The following is a 23773-nucleotide window of genomic DNA, read 5'->3' as shown; positions in this document are numbered from 1 at the left end:
CATTTTTCAGTCCTTAGCTTTTAAGAAAATGCAGTTGTTGAAATAATTTCAAGATATGTAAAATTAGTGAAAATGATAACTTTATTATTGCTTCAGAAAACCAAATCTTATATGGATTTTCTTTTCTATATGCTAAAATTTCAGTATTCTTCTATTTATTTATATTTTCTCCCAGCTTAGTAATATGTTGCTTGTAACGTTAAGAATGATTCGTTTATAGTCTGAAGTAATTGCTTTTTTACTTTATGCAAAGTTACTTTTACAATGCAAAAGTAAAAGTATTAAAAAATTTGAACTTGATGCTTTGACGAACTTTCATGTTTTAAATATCTCTGGATCTGAAATGTACGATTTTGGAGTTATGTCTGTCTGTTTGTGATCACGATGACACTGAAGCATTTTGAATTAGGCGGATTAATTTTAGTTTGTAGTTTCCCACCAAAAATTTGCAGGTTTTTATCAATTTTGAACAACATCCTTGCACAGCAAATAAGTCTGTTTGGCCATTAAACATTTTTGAACAATTAATCAAAAAGAAATTATTTTATTTTTAAATTCAAAATAATATTTTTTTAATGAAGGCATAATATTTTAACATAATTTTTTTTATTATAATTATTTTCAAAAATTAGTTAAAAGAAGTTTTTTATCATTATTAATAATTGGTCTTCGGAATGAAATAAATTCAAATAAATATTTATTATTTTAATGATTTTAATTAATATTTTAAATGCTCAATAATGTTGCAGATGGATAAATTAAAGTATCAGTTAATTAAAAAAAATAACAGAGCAAAAAGTACTTTCTGCAAATGTTCAAAATTATTATGGCTCATTTTAATTGAATATAACCAACAATTTAATAATATGCCAATGCCAATTTAAAAATATGCCAATTTGATTATGTTTAATGAAAGTCAAGATGCGACGAAGTTTGATTGCATTTAATTCATTAAATGTTTTATCGCCTTTTTATTTTGACTTAATAATACCTTTTTGTCATTTTTGTCATTTTAAATGTATACTTTATAAATAATGATTCCTTCTTGCTATCTTATAGTAGATTGCTTACCTTGAGTTATATAAAATGATATGTGTTTTATTTTTGTTTCAAATAATTTTTCAATTATTTATATCAGTGAAAATTTTCATTTTTAATAAATTTCTGCAATACTATTTTCAATGTTACCACAAAAGATTATTTCAAATAGTAACAATCATAAAATTGCTCATGAGGTTCTCTTTTATTAAGAAGATTTTTTTTTGAATTCAGAAGTAGTAATAATTCTAAATGAATCCTGTATTACATGCAAGAAGAAATATGAAAATATTGTTATTCTTAAATTTAGAAATTTCATTTTCGTAATCAATTATTTTTATTTGTGTAGAAGTCATTTCTTTAAAAGTAGATGCCATTTACTTTTGTTCTAAAATTTATGTATAAATAATACGCAATTCTCTCATTTAAAATATTTGAAAGATACAAATAAAGATTTTACTATTTCTTTGGTATTTGTTTGATGAAATTAATATAACACAGCATTTAATTCTGAATACAAAGTACTAAGTTTTCAAGTTCGTAAATCCATTCTCTTTTGGAAAACTTCCGGAAAGAAGAATCTAATAATTTATTTCAGTCTTAGATTCTGTGTAGTCAGAATTTAAAATAGAAAATAAAATTGATTTGGTTACTTTTGTGAAAAAATGAATGAAATGGAGCTAAAAGCCGTTGAAATTTGTGGAATATGTTATTGTTCTATAAATATTTTTTAAATTAGTCCTTCCATTGTAATCGATAGAGTTAAACATATCTTAGCTTTTACTCAAACTTTTACCATTTATAAGAATCATTGGGAGATAAGGATCAATCATTAATATGTTATAGGATATCTGAAATTATATTGATTTCAAAAGCATATCATTTTTTTCAACGATATTTTAATCTAAATTTTAAAAAGTACTATTATTCGAATAAATATATTTAATCTAGAAATAAATTGAAATAATTATTTCTAGAAGGGATTTAAATAGTTCTTGTTTATGCTATTTTTACAAAGAAAAACATTAATATTTGCTGCAAAATTTCAATAAAAATCAGACATTAACGAACATAGATGATATGCTAAACTTCAACACTTAAATTAAAATTAGAAACTAGTATAAAATACTGAAAATAAAATTTTGTTGTCTTATTATCATTTTTCTAGTGTTATCCAAACTATATTCAAATTTATTTTCTTTTAAACTTTAAATAATTTTGCTTCATCTTTTAAAATTCCATTTTAGAGTGAAATTGCTTTGTTATTACAATTGTGATGATTTTGAATTGATAGAAAAAGAAACGTCTTCGAAATGAGACTAATAAACATTTATTCGACAACTAGATAAGGAGCATAACAAATATACATTTAAAATCCGTAACGAGCATATCCTAAACCTGCAAGGCGTCCGTTGCCAAGACCATATCCTCCATAGCCAAGACCACCATATCCTCCAACTCCAGCATATCCGTATCCTAAACCAGCTGCTCCAAGACCACCGTATCCGTAGCCCAATCCAGCTGCTCCAACTCCGGCGTATCCATATCCTGCACCTCCAACTCCGGCATATCCTCCGTGTCCGTAGGGAGCATCAGAGATGATGTGAACGGCTGCGGGGTTTTGATTGGCAGTTCCAGGTTCGTTGGTCTTGACCTGAGCTCTAAATCCACCATGGTCAGCTACATAATTGACCTGTCTATGAATACCTCTGGCATCGGTGAATCCGTAACTTCCCTTCACGTTCTTGCCGTCGCCGACTTCCTCACGATGTTGCTCACCATGCTTGTCCTTTACACTGTAGCCGAACTTGAAGGGTTGCGGATGGTGGATAGGCTACAAGGAATAAAAATTATAAGGACATTTATTTAAATTAAAATATTATTCTCACAATAATAAATTAAAATATTATTGCGATATCTGTAGTCAGTCGTTTCAGTTTTATTTACTGAATTACTTAATTCGCAAATGGGCATTTCATGAAAAGAATTATTAATAGGTGAGAATACATTTCTGATGAATATATAAAAATAATTTTCCTTAGTAAAAGTGCATTTTTTTGAATGCCTATTCCTACCTGAAATAGAAAATATGCCATAAAACTTTTATTAAATATTGCGAGAAAAATTATGAAGATGTTGATAAAAAGATCATTTATGCCATGACAATTTAACAATTTTTGGAGAAATATAAAAGGGCAAAATACAAGAGAGAAGAGTTCATAGTTTAAGCACTTACCTCATGATGTAAGCTGGCAAAAGCAGCCACTGCTAAGGCAGCCAAGATAAAAGCCTGTTATAAGAAAAAAAAATCACTCAGAATGTTTGAAAAGCACGTATAAAGTTAAAACAATTATCTAAACCAATAAACCAGTTCCTTAATCCGAAACGCTTCTGATTTCCTTCTGAATGCTCATGACCTTCTGAATGCGAAATGCTTAAATGTCGTGTGATTTTTGCCTTCTTTTTATTGACCTAGAAAGTGATTCCTGGGGTCATAATGTGAATTTCCTTCTTTCCTCCTCATTGGTCATCAATGGTTTTGCAAAACTTTAATATAGTATTCCCTACATTCGTCAGCAATGGTTTAGCAAACCCAGATATAACTTCTTTTTTGAGACCCCTCATGGTGCATCTCTTTAAAAAAATATATTAAGTGCACTAATTTAATAAATATAACTATGATGCCTACTAAGACCGGGGCCTAAATCATCTATACCTTACTCCTTTGCCATGGTCGTTATGTTACTATATGTACTTTGAAAAACATTTCAAAAATTTTATTTCACTGCAAGTTCTGTATGGAGAAAAATGAATCAGATTCCCTAAACCCCAATGACTGCTCCGAATTAGTCATGTTTTATTTCATTTGAAAGCTCTTAAAAATTAGATATAAAAACATTGCCTTCGTCCCCCCACCCATTGTTCAAGAGTTTTAAGAAGTATAACAAAATAAATATCCGACACCCACCGATTTCGCCTACTAATTTTATTACTTTTTAGATACTATTCAGAATGCTCTCTGTTTAGAGCTCAAGTTTAATAAAAAAATAAGAAGATTTTTTTTTGCACAGATACGCTGTAAAAATTAAGTTATTTTACTGAAATATAACAAATTGATATTAAAATACAAATTCACGAAAATGTCTATAATACAATTTAATTTGACGTATTCCACTCTTTTCAATACTTTTTTCATGTTTAAAAAGACGCAATCTTGTAATCTATTTTTCTCTCATTTTCTAATATGCGAGAATTTAAAGCCTTCTACACTTGTAAATCATTAATGACATTAGGCATTTTTAATATTTTCGGGTTTTTTTCTTGCCATATTGACATATGCAGATACATTTTAATAACATTCTATACTAGACCACTGTAAATTAAAAAAAATTAAGTATTCTATAATATTTATTATAATGAATTACAGATTATAGATTAAAACTGAAACAATAATTGAAATAAGAAATATGACTTTTGGTATTTTAATGAAGATGTGTTTAAAACAATACTAAAAAAAATCATATTTATAAAAAAAATTGCGATTAAAAATAAGAGAAGAAAGATCTTTTCCCTATAATTTGATATTCAAACTCTTACCTGAGATATCATTGTGATGTTTATTTACCTAGAAGTAAAAGCAAACTGATATTATCCAGGCTTTCAGGCGTATTTATATATCAAGAACATGAACGGAATGAAACCTTTTCTTTAATAATATTGAAAGGTCAAATTGCTTTCTGCATGACTGAATTACTATTTTAGAACATTTTAAAATATAACGAGTTATCGTGATCTAATTGTTAGATTTAAAATTTTTTTTGTCTATATTTTTTTTAGTTGCATTAATTCATCGATGCAAAGATATTTTTTTATTAAGGGCATTATCACATATTTTGGAATATATTTTTAATCAACCTTGAAACGAAACCAAATACATTCATCAGAATTTTTCTTAGGATTTGGAAAATCAATTTAAAAGAAGATTTTTTTTTTACTTTTTCTATTTAACTCTGTTGGATATATTTGAAAATATTTTAAACTTGTGGCAGTGTCTGCCTAAATCTGTCTTGCAAAATTTCTAATGAAGGTATTTTTCCTTTTCCCGCATAAAAATTGTGGATTTTGTATGAAACTGTAATTTCCTGACATGACATTGGCGAATTACTGGCATCCAGTTAAATACGCAGTATCCGAAAATCAAATATATTTTAGACGCTTATATCCCAGCTGACTGGAACCGAAATTCGATATAAAACTACAGTTATAGTTAAAAGATATGGTACCAAATATCATTTATTTGAATAATTCGTTTTTCCTTTACGCGTATCACGTTTACAAGCATGCGAAAATGAAGACCGATAGACTGTCCATTTCTCATTAGATTATCTTCAAAATTTGACGTGAATCATAATTTAGATCTTATCTTTTTTTAAGTAACTGGCTGATAGATTTTTTGAAATTTTAAGTAATTAAAATATAAGCGAATGTATGCTGTTTTCCTGTAATACTTTTCAAAAACAGCATTGCAGAACAATGAATAAATGATGCTTTTCAGAATTTAAAAATGTGTTCTTTTAATGATAAAAATTCAATAATTGTGCAAAAGTTCCAGAATTTTGAAAATTAAAAAAAAACATTTTTGCTTAGTTTCCAAAATTCAGAAAAGTAGTCAATTTTCAACAACATTGTTGTCCTGAAATTCTAGCCGTTTTCATTCTTTCATCAAGTATTCAAACGCGTGATTTTCTCCCATTGCTCAAAAATAAAAATAAAAAGTTTTTTTTTTTAAAGATTTATGCAATTTATTAGACGAATACAAAAAAAACACAAAATGGTTACAATACCGTGTAATTTAAGAGAAAGAGAAACAGCACATTTAAATTTTAAGCAGCGCTATGATGTCATGGCACTGGTCTTCATTAGAAAAGTTGACATAAACAATGATGATAAGATATGTAACATAATCAAAATAATATGGCTTTAATACTGAAAATTTGGAAGTTAAAAACATCTATTTAATCGAAATTAAATAAAACCAATGTTCCCAAGGATCCCAATGAGGAGTTGCAAATCATACATGAATTTGCAAAGTTCTTCCTGTTACAAAAAATATGTGTAAAAAAGGCACATTAAATCATTTTCTTCTTTTTGAATTGGTCAATAGATAAACGATGATACTATCGTATTTCTTTTCCATAAATATTTGTCAAAGAATTAATTTATGTGTCAAATTAAAGATAATTACATCCTTATTATTGCTTCATAAAACCTAATCTTTCATTGCTTTAATATGCTACAATTTCAGTATTTCTATGTTTATTTATACTATATCCCAATTCAGAAATAAGCTTATTGGTGCATCTTCTAAATTTTGGTAAAATTCTAAATAAACTGTTCACTAGCTGAGCGAGCATTAAATAACACAGTAATGTTCAACAAATCTTAATCGTTACTTATAAAATTAAGAATAATTCGTTTATGCTTTATGAAATAATTGCTTTCTTTCTTTATGAGAAGTAAAGTTTACTTTTACAAAGTATGCTAAGATAAAGTATTGTAAACATTAAAGAATTTGATCTTGTAATTTTGACAAACTTACACCTTTCAAATCTCTCTGGGTCCGAAATATACATTTTTGGAATTATTTCTATCTATGAACACGATAACGCTAAAACGTTTTGAGTTATATAGATTAAATTTGATATGTGGTTTTTCCCCCACCGAACTTGGAGACCTTTATTAAATTTTGAATAAACACAGGAAATACGCTTGTCTGGTTGCCACGGTACAAGGAAATACAATAATTTCAAAATGTAAAAGGTTAGATGAATATAATTTAACTCTCAGATTTAGCATATAAAGCCGATCGCTATCAAATTTTGTGCTATATCTGTAAATGAATTGATCATTTGTTTGTGTGATGAATTCATAAGTATGTAAATATAATATTTCAATAACACAAGATCTTTCTAAAGCATGTGAATATAATAATTCAATAACACAAGAACTTAGATCAGTGAAATACGATATGTGATCTTGGTATTACAATTGTAAGTCTGCATCTAATTTGTTTTCAACCGGAAAGACGGAAGAAAGACATTTTATGCCTTTAGGTTTTTTTCCCAATATACTACATAGCACAAAATGCTCATGTGCAGAACTCTGAAAATATTGGGACTAAATGTAAAAATCTAAAACTGTTGTGTTAACGGTTTTGTCCAGGGTCCATAATTTTTTGGGAGAATGGAAGGGATGTAGAAATAAAATCTTATTTTTTTTTAATAATATGACAGAATGATTCGGGTCGACCACTTCTGCTGGTTTTTGATTTATATTGTGTTTGTATGATAAGATAGCTATTAATTACACCAAAGAATGAATGTTTTGTCTTTTATTGTTTTTTCAATATTTATTTAAAATTGATGCGATGTGCATTAGGAGTATTCTTCGGTTATATTCAAGTTTAACTTTAATCATACTGATGTCTTTGATAATATATTTGCTCTCGACTTCTTATGATTTTTAAAATTTATTCACTTTAAAGCCTATATTCTTAGAAAACTAGTATGATCAAATTTTAAAAATTTCCTTTTAACTAGTTTTATTCGATTCTTTAAAGTTCAGGATGTTAATTGGGATTTTGAAAAATTTTCTTGTCAGCAATCGTCTTTCTTTTTGCATTTTAATTGGCAAAAGTTGAACAATATCACACATTTTCTACTCATTGTTTAAATTGTAAACAGCATTTTTGTATGTTTTTAGATGAACGTCCAAGTATGTGTGATGGACAATGCAGTATTTTGTCGCTTATCTAGGTGTTAAGCGGCAATGTTTGCCCAAGAAGTTATGATTGTCACATGATTATGATGCTACATGTTAAATTAATTTATTCACTTTATCAGAAACAAAATAAATAAGGAATAAAGGTTGAACATTTGTACTCCAAAATTTATCTGAGAACTTTCAAATAAAACTGCTCCCAATAAAGATTTCACATTTTGATGCACATTTAAGGATTGTTGTGCAATGATGTTCTGTAGAATGTATTGCTTTATTTGTGGTAAGAGTCTTCTGTTCACCATAAAGCTTGCCTATGGAATTTTGGACACCTGGAATTATGAGTTACACTTATGAAATATGATTTGTTGAATATGATACTTAGTCAAACTAGATGAAATAGATGAAAACGCTTTGTTTTCGCTATATTTGGATATTTCGCTTTCTTGGATTCGCTATATTCGGATATGTTTGACTTCCTCTTTTGAAGAAATATAAAGTACAAATAATTTGGTGACGCCGTTGAAGATCTTTTTTGCTTTGTTATCCAAAAATTGTAATTATGTTTAATTCGGTTGTAAATAAAGTTTATGAACTTTATTTTGAAAATCGTTTTAAAAATCTCTGTGTTGCGTTCCGGCATATATCTTTCCCTAGAAGTTTTTGTCTTTCCTTTCTAGTATATGAAAGATAAATCGAGAAAAATTTTAAAAATTATTAAAAAATTTAACAAGAGAAGTTCCTGAATTTCTGTGCTTTAAATATCACCCATAGAGATACCTAAAGATGATCCCATATACAATGAGATGTAGATTTAAGTTAGTTTTTTTCCCTAAAAATTCATCTTAAAATTATATCTCCGTGTATATACATAGTTTTAAATAAACTTGTTTTAGTTTTAGTTTTAGTTTTTGTTAGAACTCAGTATTAAAAAAAATTCTTATTATTTTGGAAGTTATAATAAGCATTTATTATAAAACATGTCAGTTTTTTGTTTTATAAGTTATCTTTAGATTATATATTCAGAAAGGTTTAAATTTTATGAGCATTCAAGATAAAATTAAATAAAACATTTTTTTTAAATATTTCAAATTCATTTAAAACTGTCTGAAAGTTATATATATGAAAATAAATCGGATATTCTTATTGATTTCATATTATATATTTTTAGAGATCTTATCATTTTTAAAAATGAAATAAAACCGATTTAGGTTAAAAAAGAACTTCAGAGGACTTTAAACAATTCTGAGTTCATTATAAACCAAAACAAATGAATGAATGAAAATCAGACATTAACAAACATAGATGAAATGCTAAACTTCAACACTTAAGTTAAAATTAGAAAGGGGTATAAAATTCTCAAAATAAAATTTTGTGACCTTATTATCCTTTGCCTAGTGTTATCAAAACTATATTCAAATTTATTTTTTTAAAAAATTTCAATAATTTTGCTTTAACCTTTTATATTCCATTTTAGAGCTTGCTTCGTTATTACAATTGTGATGATTTTCAGTTGACAGAAGAAGAAACTTCTCCGAAATGAGACAAATAAACATTTATTCGACAACTAGATGAGAAGCATAACAAATATACATTTAAAATCCATAACGAGCATATCCTACACCTGCAAGGCGTCCGTTGCCAAGACCATATCCTCCAACTCCAGCGTATCCGTATCCTAAACCAGCTGCTCCAAGACCACCGTATCCGTATCCCAATCCAGCTGCTCCAACTCCGGCGTATCCACCATGTCCGTAGGGGGCATCAGAAATGATGTGAACGGCTGCGGGGTTTTGGTTGGCGGTTCCGGGTTCATTGGTCTTGACCTGAGCTCTGAATCCAGCATGGTCAGCTACATAGTTGACCTGTCGATGGATTCCCCTGGCATCGGTGAATCCGTAGCTTCCCTTCACGTTCTTGCCGTCTCCGACTTCTTCGCGATGTTGCTCACCATGCTTGTCCTTTACACTGTAGCCGTACTTGAAGGGTTGTGGATGGTGGATAGGCTAGAAGGAATAAAGATTATAAGGACATTTATTTTAATTAAAATATTGTTCTCACAATAATAAAATAAAATATTATTGTGAGATCTGTAGTCAGTCGTTTTAGTTCTATTTACTGAATTATGAAAATCGCAAATAAGGCATTTCATGGAAAGAATTATTAATAGATGTAGAATACATTTCTGATAAATTTATATAAATAATTTTCCTTAGTAACCGGGCAATTTTTTTTGAATGGCTAATCCTACCTAAAATAGAAAATATGCCATAAAATATTTATTAAATATTACGAGAACAATAATAAAGATATTGATAAAAAGATTTTTTATGCTGCGACAATTTAACATTTTTTGGGGAAATACGAAAGGACAAAATACAGGACAGAAGAGTTCATAGTTGAAGCACTTACCTCGTGATGTAAGCTGGCAAAAGCAGCTACTGCTAAGACGGCCAAGATAAAAGCCTATTATAAGAGAAAAAAATTACTCAGAATGTTTGAAAAGCACGTATAAAGTTAAAATAATTGGCTAAACCAATAAACCAGTTCTGTAATCCGAAACACTTCTGATTTCCTTCTGAATGGTAAATACTTAAATCTCATGTGATTTTTGCCTTCTTTTTATTGGTCCTCATTGGTCATCAATGGCTTTGCAAAACTTTAATATAGGATTTCCCCTCATTCGTCATCAATGCCTTAGCAAACCTAGATATAACTTTATTTTTGGCACCCCTCATGGTGCATTTCTTAAAAAAAAATATAATAAGTGACACTAATTTAATTAATATAACTATGATGCCTACTAAGACTGGGGCTTAAATCATCTATACCCTACTTCTTTGCCCTGGTCGTTATGTTACTACATACACTTTGAAAAAAACATTTCAAAAATTATAATTTCACTGTAAGTTCTCTATGGAGAAAATCGAATCAGATTCCCTAAACCCAAATGACTGTTCCGATTTGGTCAATTTTTATTTCATTTGAAAGCTCTTAAAAATTAGATATAAAACATTGCCTTTGTCCACCCACCCACTGTTCAAGAGTTTTAAGAAATATGACAAAATAAATGTCCGACGCCCACCGATTTCGCCTACTAAATTTTATTATTTTTCAGATACTGTATAGTATTCAGAATGCTCTCTGTTTAGAGCTCAAGTTTAAATAAAAATAAGAAGATTTTTTTTGCTCAAATACGCTGTAAAAATTAAATTATATTTCTTAAATATAACAAATTGATATTAAAATACAAATTCGCTAAAATGACTATAATGCAATTTAATTTGACGTTTTCCATTTCACTCTTTTCAATTCTTTTTTCATGTTTAAAAAAAGACACGATCTTGTAAAAAATTTTCTCTCATTTTCTAATATGAGAGAATTTAAAGCCTTCTACACTTGTAAATTATCAATGACATTATGCAATTTTAATATTTTTAGGGCTTTTTTTGCCATATTGACATATGCAGATAAATTTTAATAACATTCTCTACTAAATCGCTCTAAATTAAAAAAAAGATTTAAGGATTCTATAATATTTATTATGATGAATTACAGATTATAGATTAAAATAGAAACAATGATTGAAATAAGGAATATGTCCTTTGGTATTCTAATAAAGATGTATTTAAAAAAATAATTAAAAAAAATCATATTTATAAGAAAAAAATTGCAATTAAAAATTAGCGAAAAAAGATCAGTTTTAATAATTTGATATTCAAACTCTTACCTGAGATATCATTGTGATGTTTATTTGCCAAGAAGTAAACGAAAACTGATATTATCCATATTTTCAGGCGTATTTATATATCAAGAACATGAACGGAATGAAACATTTTCTTTAATAATATTGAAAGATCAAATTGCTTTCTGCATGACTGAATTGCTATTTTAGAACATTTTAAAATTTAACGAGTTATCGTGATCTAATTATTAGATTAAAAAATTTTTTTTTTCTTAGTTGCTTTAATTCATAGATGCAAATACTTTTTATTAAGGGCATTATCACATATTTTGGAATGCAGTTTTAATCAACCTTGAAACGAAACCAGATACATTCATCAGAATTTTTCTTAGGATTTGGAAAATCAATTTAAAGGAAGATTTTTTTTTTGCTTTTTATATTTAACTCTGTTGGATATATTTGAAAATATTTTAAACTTGTGGCAGTGTCTGCCTAAATCTGTCTCGCAAAATTTCAAATGAAGGTATTTTCCCTTTTCCCGCATAAAAATTGTGGATTTTGTATGAAACCGTAATTTCCTGACATGACATTGGCGAATGAATCACTGGCATCCAGTTAATACGCAGTACCCGAAAATCAAATATATTTTAGACGCTTATGTCCCAGCTGACTGGAACCGAAATTTTATATAAAACTACAATTACAATTAAAAGATATGGTACCAAATATCATTTATTTGAATCATTCGTTTTTCCTTTACACATATCACGTTTACAAGTATGCGAAAATGAAGACCGATGGACTGTCCATTTATCGTTAGATTATCTTCAAAAGTTGATTTGGATCATAATCTAGATGTTATTTTTTTAAAGTAACTGATGGACAGATTTTCTGAAATTTTAAGTAATTAAATATAAAGGAATTTTTGCTATTTTCCTGAGATAACTTTCGAAAACAGCATTGAACAACAATGAATAAATGACACTTTCCAGAATTTAAAAATGTGTCCTTTTAATGATAAAAATTTAATAATTGTGCAAAATTTCCAAAATTTTGGAAATTTAAAAAAAACATTTTTGCTTCATTTCCAAAATTCAGAAAATTAGTCGCATTTCCAACAATAGACTACCTTGTTGTCCTGAAATTCTAACCGTTTTCATTCTTTCATCAAATATTCAAACGCTTTATTTTCTCCCATTGCTGAAAAATAAAAATGTAAGCTTCTTTTTTAAGATTTATGCAATTTATTAGATGAATACAAAAGAAAAAAAAAGGGTTACAATATAGCGAAATTTAAGAGAAAGAGAAACAGCACGTTTACATTTTAAGCAGCGCTATGATGTCATGGCACTGGTCTTCATTAGAAAAGCTGACATAAACAATGATGATAATATATATAACATAATCAAAATAATATGACTTTAATACTGAAAATTTGGAAGTCAAAAAAACCTCTATTTAATAGAAATTAAATAAAACCAATATTCCCAGGGATCCCGTTGAGCAGTTGCAAATCATACATGGATTTGCAAAGTTCTTCCTGTTACAAAAAATATGTGTAAAAAAGGCACATTAAATCATTTTCTTCTTTTTGAATTGGTCAATATATAAACGATGATACTATCGTATTTCTTTTCCATAAATATTTGTCAAAGAATTAATTTATGTGTCAAATTAAAAAAACAATTACAACCTTATTATTGCTTCATTAAACCAAATCTTCCATTGCTTTAATATACTAAAATTTCAGTATTTATCTGTTTATTTATATTGTCACGTGGGTACTTTAGTGTGGAACTCAATGACACACAAGAAATAGAGCTAAGCCAATTTATTAACTCAACCTTGAATTCACAACACCGTGTCTGAGAGATTTTCGGTTTTTATACTAGCAGGGAAGGTTCCAGAATACTTTTCTGGCGACAGTAAGAAAGGTCCAGAATCTTCTGGAACACGAAATAACGAACATAAATCAAGAAAAAATATTTACGCAACTTTGGAATCTTATTTGCATCTATCGGGATTCGAACTCGCGATCTCTTGTTTACAAGACCAGTGTGATGACCATTCGGCTATAGAAAGTCTATTGCTTTTTTTCAATGCGGCAATATTATATCTAGATTCAGTAATAAGCTTATTGACGCATTTTCTTAATCTCGGTAAAATTCTAAATAAACTATCAACTCAAAGACAGAGCATAAAATAACACAATTATGTTCAAAAAATCTTAATCGTTACTAATAAAATTAAGAATAATTCATTTATGGTCTGAAATAATTGCTTTCTTTATGCGAAGTAAAGTTTACTTTTACGAAGTATGCTAAGATAAAGTATTTTAAACATTAAAGAATTTGATCTTGTAATTTTGACAAACCTACACGTTTCAAATCTCTCTGGGCCCGAAATACACATTTTTGGAATTATTTCTGTCTATGAACACAATAACACTAAAACGTTTTGAGTTAGATAGATTAAATTTGATATGTGGTTTTTCCCCCACCGAACTTGGAGACCTTTATTAAATTTTGAATAAACACAGGAAATACGCTTGTCTGGTTGCCACGGTACAAGGAAATACAATAATTTCAACATGTAAAAGGTTAGATGAATATAATTTAACGCTCAGATTTAGCATATAAAGTCGATCTCTATCAAATTTTGTACTATATCTGTAAATGAATTGATCATCTGTTTGTCTGCACTTTCTAAAGCATATTAATATAATTACTCAATAACACAAGAACTTAGAACAATGAAATATGATATGTGATCTTGGTATTACAATTGTAAGTCTCCATCTAATTTGTTTTCAATCGGAAAGCGGAATAAAGACATCTTATGCCTTTAAAGTCTTTTATTCAATATACTATATAACATAAAATGCTCATGCTCATGCTAAAATGCTCCAAGATTCTGAAAACAAAAATCTGAAAATTGTGGGATAAAATGTAAAAACCTAAAACTCTTTGTGTTCACGGTTTTGCCCACGGAAGGGATGTTGAGATAAAATCTTTTTTTTTTTAATAATATGACAGAATGATGCGGGACGACCACTTCTTCTGGTTTTTGATTTATACTGTGTTTGTGTGATAAGATAACTAATAATTACTGGAAGGAATTAATTTATTGTCTTTTATCAGTTTTTAATATTTATTTAAAATTGATGCGATGTGCATTAGAAGTATTCTTCGGTTGTATTCAAGTTTAACTTTAAACATACTGATGTCTTTTATCAGTTATTTACTTTTGACTTCATATGGTTTTTAAAATTTATTTACTTTAAATCCTATCTGCTTAGCAAACTAGTATGATCAAAATTTAAAAATTTCCTTTCAAATTTTTTATTCGATATTTTTAAAGCTTCAGGATGTTAATTGGGAATTTGAAAAAATTTCTTGTCAGCAGTCGTCTTTCTTTTTGCATTTTAATTGGCAAAAGTTGAGCAATATCATACAATTTCTACTCATTGTTTAAATGGTAGACAAATTTTTGCACAGTGCATGTTTTCAGACGAACATGCAAGTACGGTGTGATGGACAGTATTTTGCCATTTATCTAGTTGTTGAGCGGCAATGTTTGCCAGAGTAGTTAAGATTGTCACATGATTATGATGCCACAGGTTAAATCCATTTATTCACTTTATAAGAAGCAAAATAAATTAGGAATAAAGGTTGTACTCCAAAATTTATCTGAGAGCTTTCTAATAAAACTCCTTCTAGTAGAGATTTCACATTTTGATGCACGCTTAAGGATTGTTGTGTAATATATTCTTTAGAATGTATCGCTTTATTTATGGTAAGAGTCTTCTGTTCGCCATAAAGCTTGCTCATGGAATTATGGAAACCTGGAATTATGAGATACACTTATGAAATATGATTTGTTGAATGTGATACTTGGTCAGACTGCATGAAATAGATGAAAACGATAGGTTTTCGCTATATTCGGATATTTCGTTTTCTCGGTTTCGCTATATTCGGATATGTTTGACTTCCTCTTTTGAAGAAATATAAAGTGCAAATAATTTGTAGATGCCGTTGAAGATCTTTTTTGCTTTGCTATCCAAAAAATTGTAATTATGTTTAATTAGGTTGTAAATAAAGTTTATGAATTTCATTTTGAGAATCGTTTTCAAAAATCTCTGCTTTCCAGTATATATCTTATTGTAGTATATATCTTTCTCTAGAAGTTTTTGTCTTTCTAGTATATGAAAGATAAATTGAGAAAAACTTTAAAAATTATTAAAAAAAATTTCCTGAAGAGAATTTCCTGAATTTTTATACTTTAAATATCTCCCAGAGAGATATCTAAAGATGATCCCATATACAATGAGATACAATTTTAAGTTAGTTTTTTTCCCCTAAAAAATCATCTTAAAATTATATCTCCATGTATATACATAGTTTTAAACAAATTTTTAGAACTCGATATTTAAAAAAAATGCTTATTATTTTGGAAAAACAAATTTTATGTTTTATAAGTTATCTTTAGCTTATGTATTCAGAAAGGTTTAAATTTTATGAGCATTCAATATAAAATTAAATGAAACATTTTTTTAAATATTTCAAATACAATTAAAACTGTCTGAAAGTTCTATTTATGAAAACAAATCGAATATTCTTATTGATTTCATATTATATATTTTTAGAAATCTTATCATTTGTAAAAATGAAATAGAGCCGATTTAGGTTAAAAGAGAACTTTAGAGGACTTTAAACAATTCTGAGTTCAGTATAAACCAAAAGAGAAATTGAATTTTGTGACATTATTATCCTTTTTCAAGCTTTATTAAAACTATATTCAAATTTATTTTCTTTTGAAATTCCAATAATTTTGCTTTAACTTTTTATATTTCATTTTAGAGTCAAATTACTTTGGTATTACAATTGTGAAGATTTTCAGTTGACAGAAGAAGAAACTTCTCTGAAATGTGACAAATAAACATTTATTCGACAACTAGATAAGAAGCATAACAAATATACGTTTAAAACCCGTAACGAGCATATCCTAAACCTGCAAGGCGTCCATTGCCAAGACCATATCCTCCATAGCCGAGGCCACCATATCCTCCAACTCCAGCATATCCGTATCCTAAACCAGCTGCTCCTAGACCACCGTATCCGTAGCCCAATCCAGCTGCTCCAACTCCGGCGTATCCATATCCTGCCCCTCCAACTCCGGCATATCCTCCGTGTCCGTAGGGAGCATCAGAGATGATGTGAACGGCTGCTGGGTTCTGGTTGGCAGTTCCGGGTTCATTGGTCTTGACCTGAGCTCTGAATCCAGCATGGTCAGCTACGTAGTTGACTTGTCGATGGATTCCCCTGGCATCTGTGAATCCGTAGCTTCCCTTCACGTTCTTTCCGTCGCCGACTTCTTCACGATGCTGTTCACCGTGCTTGTCCTTTACACTGTAGCCGAACTTGAAGGGTTGGGGATGGTGGATAGGCTAAAAGGAAAAAGAAAATGTGTGAGAATTTTTATTTAAGATAAGTATGTTCTTCCGATTATAATTTTTTTTGCAATTACAGTATTTTTATGAGATCTGTAGTCAATCGTTTTAGTTTTATTTACTGACTATCGACAATGGAAAAAGTGTCATTTGATAAAAATAAATATTGATAGTTGCAGAATACATTTCTAATAAGTTTATACCAATAATATTTCTTAGCAAACAGCTATTTCTTTTGAATAATATATTCTTACCTGAAATAGAAAATTTGCATGAAATTTTTATTGAAGATATCATATTTTTAAGACATTAATATAATTTCTTTTTATATGACCACATTACATTTTCTTTTAAGTTGTAGGAACGAGCGAGATAACATGCAAAAAAAGTTAATGGTTTTGGCACTTACCTCATGATGTAAGCTGGCAAAAGCAGCCACTGCCAAGGCAGCCAAAATAAAAGCCTGTTATGAATGAAAAAAAAACATTCAGAATATTTAGAATGCATGTATATAGTTAAAATAAGCTGTAAAACCAAGGAATCAATTCCCAAACATTTTTCTGATTTCCTTCTGAATGCTCATGACCTCTAGATGCAGATACCTGTCTGATCTTCACTTTCATTCGTATGGCTTTGTAAGAGTTTCCTGAGGACATGTTATGATTTTCCTTCCTTCCCGCATTCTTTATCAATGGTTTAGCGAAAAGGGGGTATAACATTAATTTTTAAGCCCTTCAAGATGCTAACATTGAAATAAAAGCAGTAAATTTTTCTCCTGTAAATTCCGGTATGACTTGCGCCTTTGTCCTGTTCGTTAAGCCACTATATAGATGCAGAGTAGAATTTTATATTTTTTATTTCACTGTAAGTTCTCTAAGGAGGAAACTGCATCAGAACCCCCCCCCAGCCCCATCAGCTGCATCGATTTGGTCAATTTTTATTTCATTTGAAAGCTCTTGAAAATTTAGATATGTCATCATTGGCCATTTGCTCTCCTTTGTCCAGGGTTTTCAGAAAGTATAACAAAAGAAACTTTTAACTCCTCGCCAAAACACCGATTTCGCCAACTAATTTATTATCTTGCTGTTGTTGTATGGTATTCAAAATGCTGTTTATTTATTGCTCAACTTTAATTTAAAATATGAGGGTTTTTTTTGCTCTGATTATATGTAAATCATGCAAATTGATTGATATTGCCAGATTAATGTTATCAATTAATGCAGCTAGATTTCGTTCAAATTAAGCTATTGTAATAAAATATTAAAAATTTATTTTAAAATTATGTTGAGAAAATGTGTATAATGCAATTGAACTTGACTTGTTTCATTTCAATCTTATTTAATTTTTATCATGTTTAAAATGATAGAAAATTGTAATCAATTTTCATCTCCTTTTCTGATATGCGAGAATTTGAAGCTTTGCACACTCGCAATAACATTACGCTGTTTTAATATTTTCAGGGCTTATTTGTCATATCGACAAATTCAAATAAATTTCAATAACATTTTATGCTATAACGTTGTAAATTCGAAATAATAATAATAATATATTTAAGGATTCAATAATATTTATTATAAGGAATTTTATATTAAGGATTAAAATAGAAAAAAAATCATTATAATAAGAAATATTTCTTTTGTTATAATAATGAAATATTTAAAAAATCCTTTTTAAATTTATTTTTATAATAAAATAATTGTAATTAAAATTAAACAAAGAAAGATATATTTCTAAGAATTTGATATTCAAAATCTTACCTGAGATATCATTGTGATGTTTATTTGCCAAGAAAGTAAAAGCAAACTGATATTATGCATGATTTCAGGCGTATTTATATGTCAACAACATGAATGGAACGAAACTTTTTAATTACATTGAAAGGTCACATTGCTTTCTGCATGAATGAATTGTTATTTTAGAACATTTTAAAATATAACGAGTTATCGTGATCTAATTATTATATTAAAAAAAAAATTCATATTTTTTTTCTTAGTTATTCTAAAGAGTTGATTCAAAGATATTTTATATTAAGGTCACTATTACATGTTATGAAATGTAATTTTAATCAACTTTGAAACAAAATAAATTACATTCAATAAATTTTTTTAAAGTTTAGAAGCCTGAATCAATCTATTGTGATACTCTTTTGGATACACTTGAAAATATTACAAATTTAGCACCTGAAACATTTGGAAAAAATTGTAAGAACAGTATATAAATAATTTGACTCGATTTGAAAAAAAAAAGTGTTCCGAGGCAAAATTTTTATAAGATCGATAGAGTACTGTTCTTCTTTAATTCATCATGTCAACAATGTCATAATTTAAAGTGACTCAACGAAAAGCATATTCATGGACACGATAATTGCAGTAATTTTGATTCTATTTTATTATAATTTTGTTTGATTATTTATATACAGTGTAGGAAGGATAGGAATCCCATCATAACAATTAACATCTGTTTTTAAAATTCTTCGTTAACTGCAACTCCTTAGAGATTATTGCTTTAAAAGAAGTTTTCGGTGATTAAATAAAAAGAAAATTTTATCTCATTCCTTCCATTCCACCAGGTTTTTAAATGAGTTTAAGCTTTGTGGACGATAGACATGGAAGAAAATACAATCGACGAGATCTTTCTAGCATAGGTTAAATGTAATTGAGAAAAGAGATATTTATTTTTTTCAATTTTAACTTTTAAGGAATTGCAGTTTTTGAAATAATTTCAAGATATCTGAAATTAGTGAAAACAATAATTTTTAAAATCAAATCGTCCATTTTTTTTATATCCTAAAATTTCAATATTCTTCTATTTATTATACCCCAGTTTAGTAATACACTTATTGGTCTGAAGCTGGATTTTCTGAAGCTGGAGGAAATTCTAAATAAACAATCCCCTCTCAGAGAGAGCATTAAATAACAAAATAATACCCAACAAATATTAATAATTGCTTATAAAGATAAGAATAATTCATTTATGATCTGAAATAATTGCTTTCTTTTTTTATGCGAAGTAAAGTTTACTTTTACGAAGTATGCAAAATAAAGTACATACTGTAAACATTAAAGAATTTGAACTTGAGATTTTGAGGAACCTCCACTTTCAGACCTTTTTTGATCCGAAAATACATTTTTTGATTATGCTTGTCTGTGAACACAATAATACAAAATAGTTAGGTGAATTAGGTTAGATTAGAATTTATTTAGGTTTTTTTTTCTCCCATAAACTTATTAGTTTCGATAAAATTTTGATGAAAATCACTTAACAGGAAGTGCAAACACACTTAACAGGAAGTTTGTCTGGCTGTCCCTCTACAAGGGAACACGTTTAACTTCAAATTGTAAAAAATTAGATGAATACTATTTAATGCATAGATTTAATATCTAAAGCGTTTATCGGTATCAAATGATATATCATATCTGTAAAGGTATTGATCATCTGTCTGTATGTACTTTCTCAAACATGCAAAAGCAATAGCTCAAAAACACAACTTAGATCAATGAAATATGGCTGTGATCTTGTTATTGCAATTATAAGTCTACATCAAATTTGTTTTCAACCGGAAAGAAGGAAAAAAGGCATTTCATGTCTTAAGTTTTCCCCCCAGCATATTACAAAGCACGAAATGCTCATGTAAAAATCTAAAACTTTTGGATTTCGCGGCTTTGTCCAAGGTTTATAATTTTGTGCGAGGGGGAGGGGATAGGAATAAAATCTTTTTTAAGTAATATGGTATGGTTATTTAAAACCGATGCGATGTGCAGTAGAAGTTACATTCAAGTTGAAATTTAATTAATTAATATTTTTGATAATTTCTTTACTTTTGACTACTTATGAGTGTTTATATTTGTTCATTTAAACAACTACATGCTTATCAAACTAATATGTTCAAGATTTTCAAATCTTTTAGTCGATATCTTTAAAGATTCAGGATATTAATTGTGAATTTGAAAAAATTCTTTTCAGTAATTGTCTTTCTTTTTGCATTTTAATTGGCAAAAGCTCAACAATAGCATATATTTTCTACTCATTGTATAAATTGTAAACAACAGTTTTACACAGCTCAAATTTTTAGACGAACGTTCAAGTGTAGTGCGTCACACAGTGCAGTATTTTGCTATGCATCTAGGTGCCCCAGTAGTTACAATGGTCATGAGACTATGAAGTGACTATGATGCCACATGTTAAATTTATTTACTTACATTATCAGAAACAATATAGATTAAATTAAGAATAAAGGTTGAATATTTTTATTCTGAAATTAATCTGAGCACTTTCTAGCAAAATAGCTTTTAGTAAAGATTTCGTATTTTGATTGAAGCTTAAGGATTGTTGTGTAATGATGTTCTGTAGAATGTATTGCTTTATTTGTTATAAAAGTCTTCTGTTCACCATAAAGAGTGCGGATGCGACTTGGAATTATAAAACATAATTTGTTAAATGAGAGACATCTCTAAAGTAAGACTGGATATATTGATAAAAGCCTGGTTTTTGCATGCGCTAAGTTTGATTCTTCGTTTGAAGAAACGTAAAGTATGAACCAATTGAAGACGGCTTTGAAGGTCTGCGTAGCTGAATCTTTATTGTTCTCACAAAGAATGTTTCATTCGATTGTCTGGGCTCTGCTATAATGTTTATGGACTTCACATTGAAAATCTGTGGTAGGAATTACATTCTACCAAATATATTTCTCTCGAATTTCTTTATTTACTTTCTTTTATATGAAAGATACATTGGGGAAAAGCTTTTACAGTTTTCGAAAAATTTGCCCATAAGAGTTTCTTGAATTCTTAGGTTTTAAATAACTCTTAGTTAAGAACAAAACCATCTTATGAATTATATCTCCAATTCTGTTATATTTGTTCAATTATATCTCTTCAAAAAATGGCAATACTATAAAATTTAAATAAGTCAATGTTAAAGAAAATTTTGGGCTTTAATTAGATACAATATATATATATATATATTAAAGCTATAGAAGTTTAGCATCCTCAGTAGGGATTGCAATACCGGTATACCGAATACCGGTATTTGAAGACATTTGTACAATTTTGTAATACCGGTATTCACAAGTTTAAATACCGGTTTTTTGGTATTTACTAGAAATTTTTTAAATTGTCTCCATTATATGTTCAGGTATTGCGAACATAGCAAAATAGTATACGTTTTTTTTATGTCTGCCTAACGGGAGAAATTAATTAGCTAATTAATGGCTTAATTAATTGCTTAAATCTAAATTAGCGAAACATGGATTATCCCTGAAAGAAAATATTGTATCCATAACGACTGATGGAGCAACAATTATGAAAAAAGTTGGAAAGGTGATTGGTGCAAATCAGCAGTTGTGCTATGCACATGGAATTGAATTAGGAGTAATCCCAAGCAGCAAAAGATCGTTGGCCAACCATCGCCCCACGGAGCGAGCGAGATTGGGGCGAGATCGGAGGCTATCTCGCCCCGACATTGGTCATGTCCCCCGGCGGTTCGCCGCGCGATGGTCGCCCCGACTTGTTTTCGACGTATTTGCCGATCCTTTGGCGACTTGTTATTATCACGGGCGACGTTATACCAAGCATTTCGCGACCTGTTTTATCAATGGGCGACCCAATACCAATCATTTTCCCATGTGTTTTAGCAATGAACGACCCAATACCAATCATTTCCCCATGTATTTTAGCAATGGGCAACCAAATGCCAATCAATAGGCAATTTATTTCTGAACACTTGCTGGTGTCAAATTGAAATATTAGTTTAATGGTTATTCAATTTTCTCAAACTCTAGAAACTAGTGTCATAATATTTAAAACTATCATACTTTCAAAATTTTGTCAAAAGACTGAAAATACGAGATATTTTGAATAGTTTACTTTTCTTTTTTACCTATTAATAATAGTGTTTGTTATTTATTTTGATAAATTTAAAATTCCATAAAATACTTGTTTTCGATAAAAATTCATGGAAAATGTCATTCTAACAATTCTTCCAACTTTTTTTTAACTATTATTATAGCATAGATTTTACCGCAATCTTACCCTATAAAATGTTTAAATGTCATTTTTTTACTGCTCTTTAAAAAAAATAAACAAATGTTAAAATTATCTGAAATAATTTTAAATTTGATCCCTTGAACATCTATCTACATATAAGATTTATTTCCTTCATTGATATTTCCTATTTATTTTCATTGTTTAATGCATGGGAAGAAATGTTAACATAATCGTAGTTTCAATTATATAATTAATCAGTATGATTTTAACTGATATTAGAAATTTAAAAGTAGATGTATTATATATATTGCCTATATCATCTGTTTTTAAAAGCTATTTTATAAAAATTCGAAACAGAAAAATATATAATTCTTATTAATTTTTTTTTTACTATACACACTTTTATATTGCTTAATGTGAGCAATAAACAAATAATTCCTAAAGAATAATGAATAAAACACAAATTCCTATTTTAACACCCTAAAATTTAATGCATTGGTTAAAATTAGTTTAAAACACTAAATTATATAATTCCTATTATATGTTTCTTCAATAGAAAATATTTTACAAGCACAAATTAATAAGTTACTTTAAATTTCTAATATTTTCATAATTTATGTTTAGTGAGGTTTAGATTCGTAGCAAAATAACAAAATTTGATCAATGTTAAACCCCGAATATTTCACAAATATGTTTCATAAAAATTCCATATACAAAAATGTAACGCTTCTTTCAATTTTACTGATTCTATTTACTATTGATTTTTAAAATTACTTCATGAAGAAATTTTATACCTCATTATAAATTTTAGTGTTAGCTAATGCCCAATAGATAACATTT

At 28.6% G+C, this 23773-nt stretch overlaps 3 protein-coding genes across 3 annotated transcripts; all 3 read right to left on the bottom strand.

Moving 5' to 3' along the window:
• Positions 1-2407: 2407 nt before the first annotated feature.
• On the bottom strand, positions 2408-4647 carry LOC129961530 (uncharacterized). The gene is made up of 3 exons (XM_056075004.1): positions 4636-4647; positions 3275-3328; positions 2408-2872 (listed from the first exon to the last, which is right to left on the bottom strand). The coding sequence occupies exons 1-3, from the start codon at positions 4645-4647 to the stop codon at positions 2408-2410; spliced, it is 531 nt and encodes a 176-aa protein (XP_055930979.1).
• A 4763-nt stretch (positions 4648-9410) lies between these two features.
• Positions 9411-11557, bottom strand: LOC129961529 (cuticle protein 16.8-like). Its single transcript, XM_056075003.1, has 3 exons — positions 11546-11557; positions 10228-10281; positions 9411-9821 (listed from the first exon to the last, which is right to left on the bottom strand). The coding sequence occupies exons 1-3, from the start codon at positions 11555-11557 to the stop codon at positions 9411-9413; spliced, it is 477 nt and encodes a 158-aa protein (XP_055930978.1).
• Positions 11558-16481: 4924 nt separating this feature from the next.
• On the bottom strand, positions 16482-18718 carry LOC129961528 (adult-specific rigid cuticular protein 15.5-like). Its single transcript, XM_056075002.1, has 3 exons — positions 18707-18718; positions 17359-17412; positions 16482-16946 (listed from the first exon to the last, which is right to left on the bottom strand). Exons 1-3 carry the CDS (start codon positions 18716-18718, stop codon positions 16482-16484), a joined length of 531 nt encoding a protein of 176 aa, XP_055930977.1.
• Positions 18719-23773: the final 5055 nt, after the last annotated feature.

This window comes from Argiope bruennichi, unplaced genomic scaffold (genome assembly GCF_947563725.1).
Source record: "Argiope bruennichi unplaced genomic scaffold, qqArgBrue1.1 scaffold_31, whole genome shotgun sequence".
NCBI classification, from domain to species: Eukaryota; Metazoa; Arthropoda; class Arachnida; order Araneae; family Araneidae; genus Argiope; species Argiope bruennichi.
Note: the sequence above shows the minus strand (reverse complement) of the source record. Positions and strands in the feature narration are given on the sequence as shown.

Excerpts from the sequence above, each read along its gene's own strand:
- LOC129961530 (XM_056075004.1), bottom strand. Across the intron at positions 2,873-3,274 it reads TTGCCAGCTTACATCATGAG|CCTATCCACCATCCGCAACC; the intron begins GTAAGTGCTTAA and ends TATTCCTTGTAG.
- LOC129961529 (XM_056075003.1), bottom strand. Across the intron at positions 9,822-10,227 it reads TTGCCAGCTTACATCACGAG|CCTATCCACCATCCACAACC; the intron begins GTAAGTGCTTCA and ends TATTCCTTCTAG.
- LOC129961528 (XM_056075002.1), bottom strand. Across the intron at positions 16,947-17,358 it reads TTGCCAGCTTACATCATGAG|CCTATCCACCATCCCCAACC; the intron begins GTAAGTGCCAAA and ends TTTTCCTTTTAG.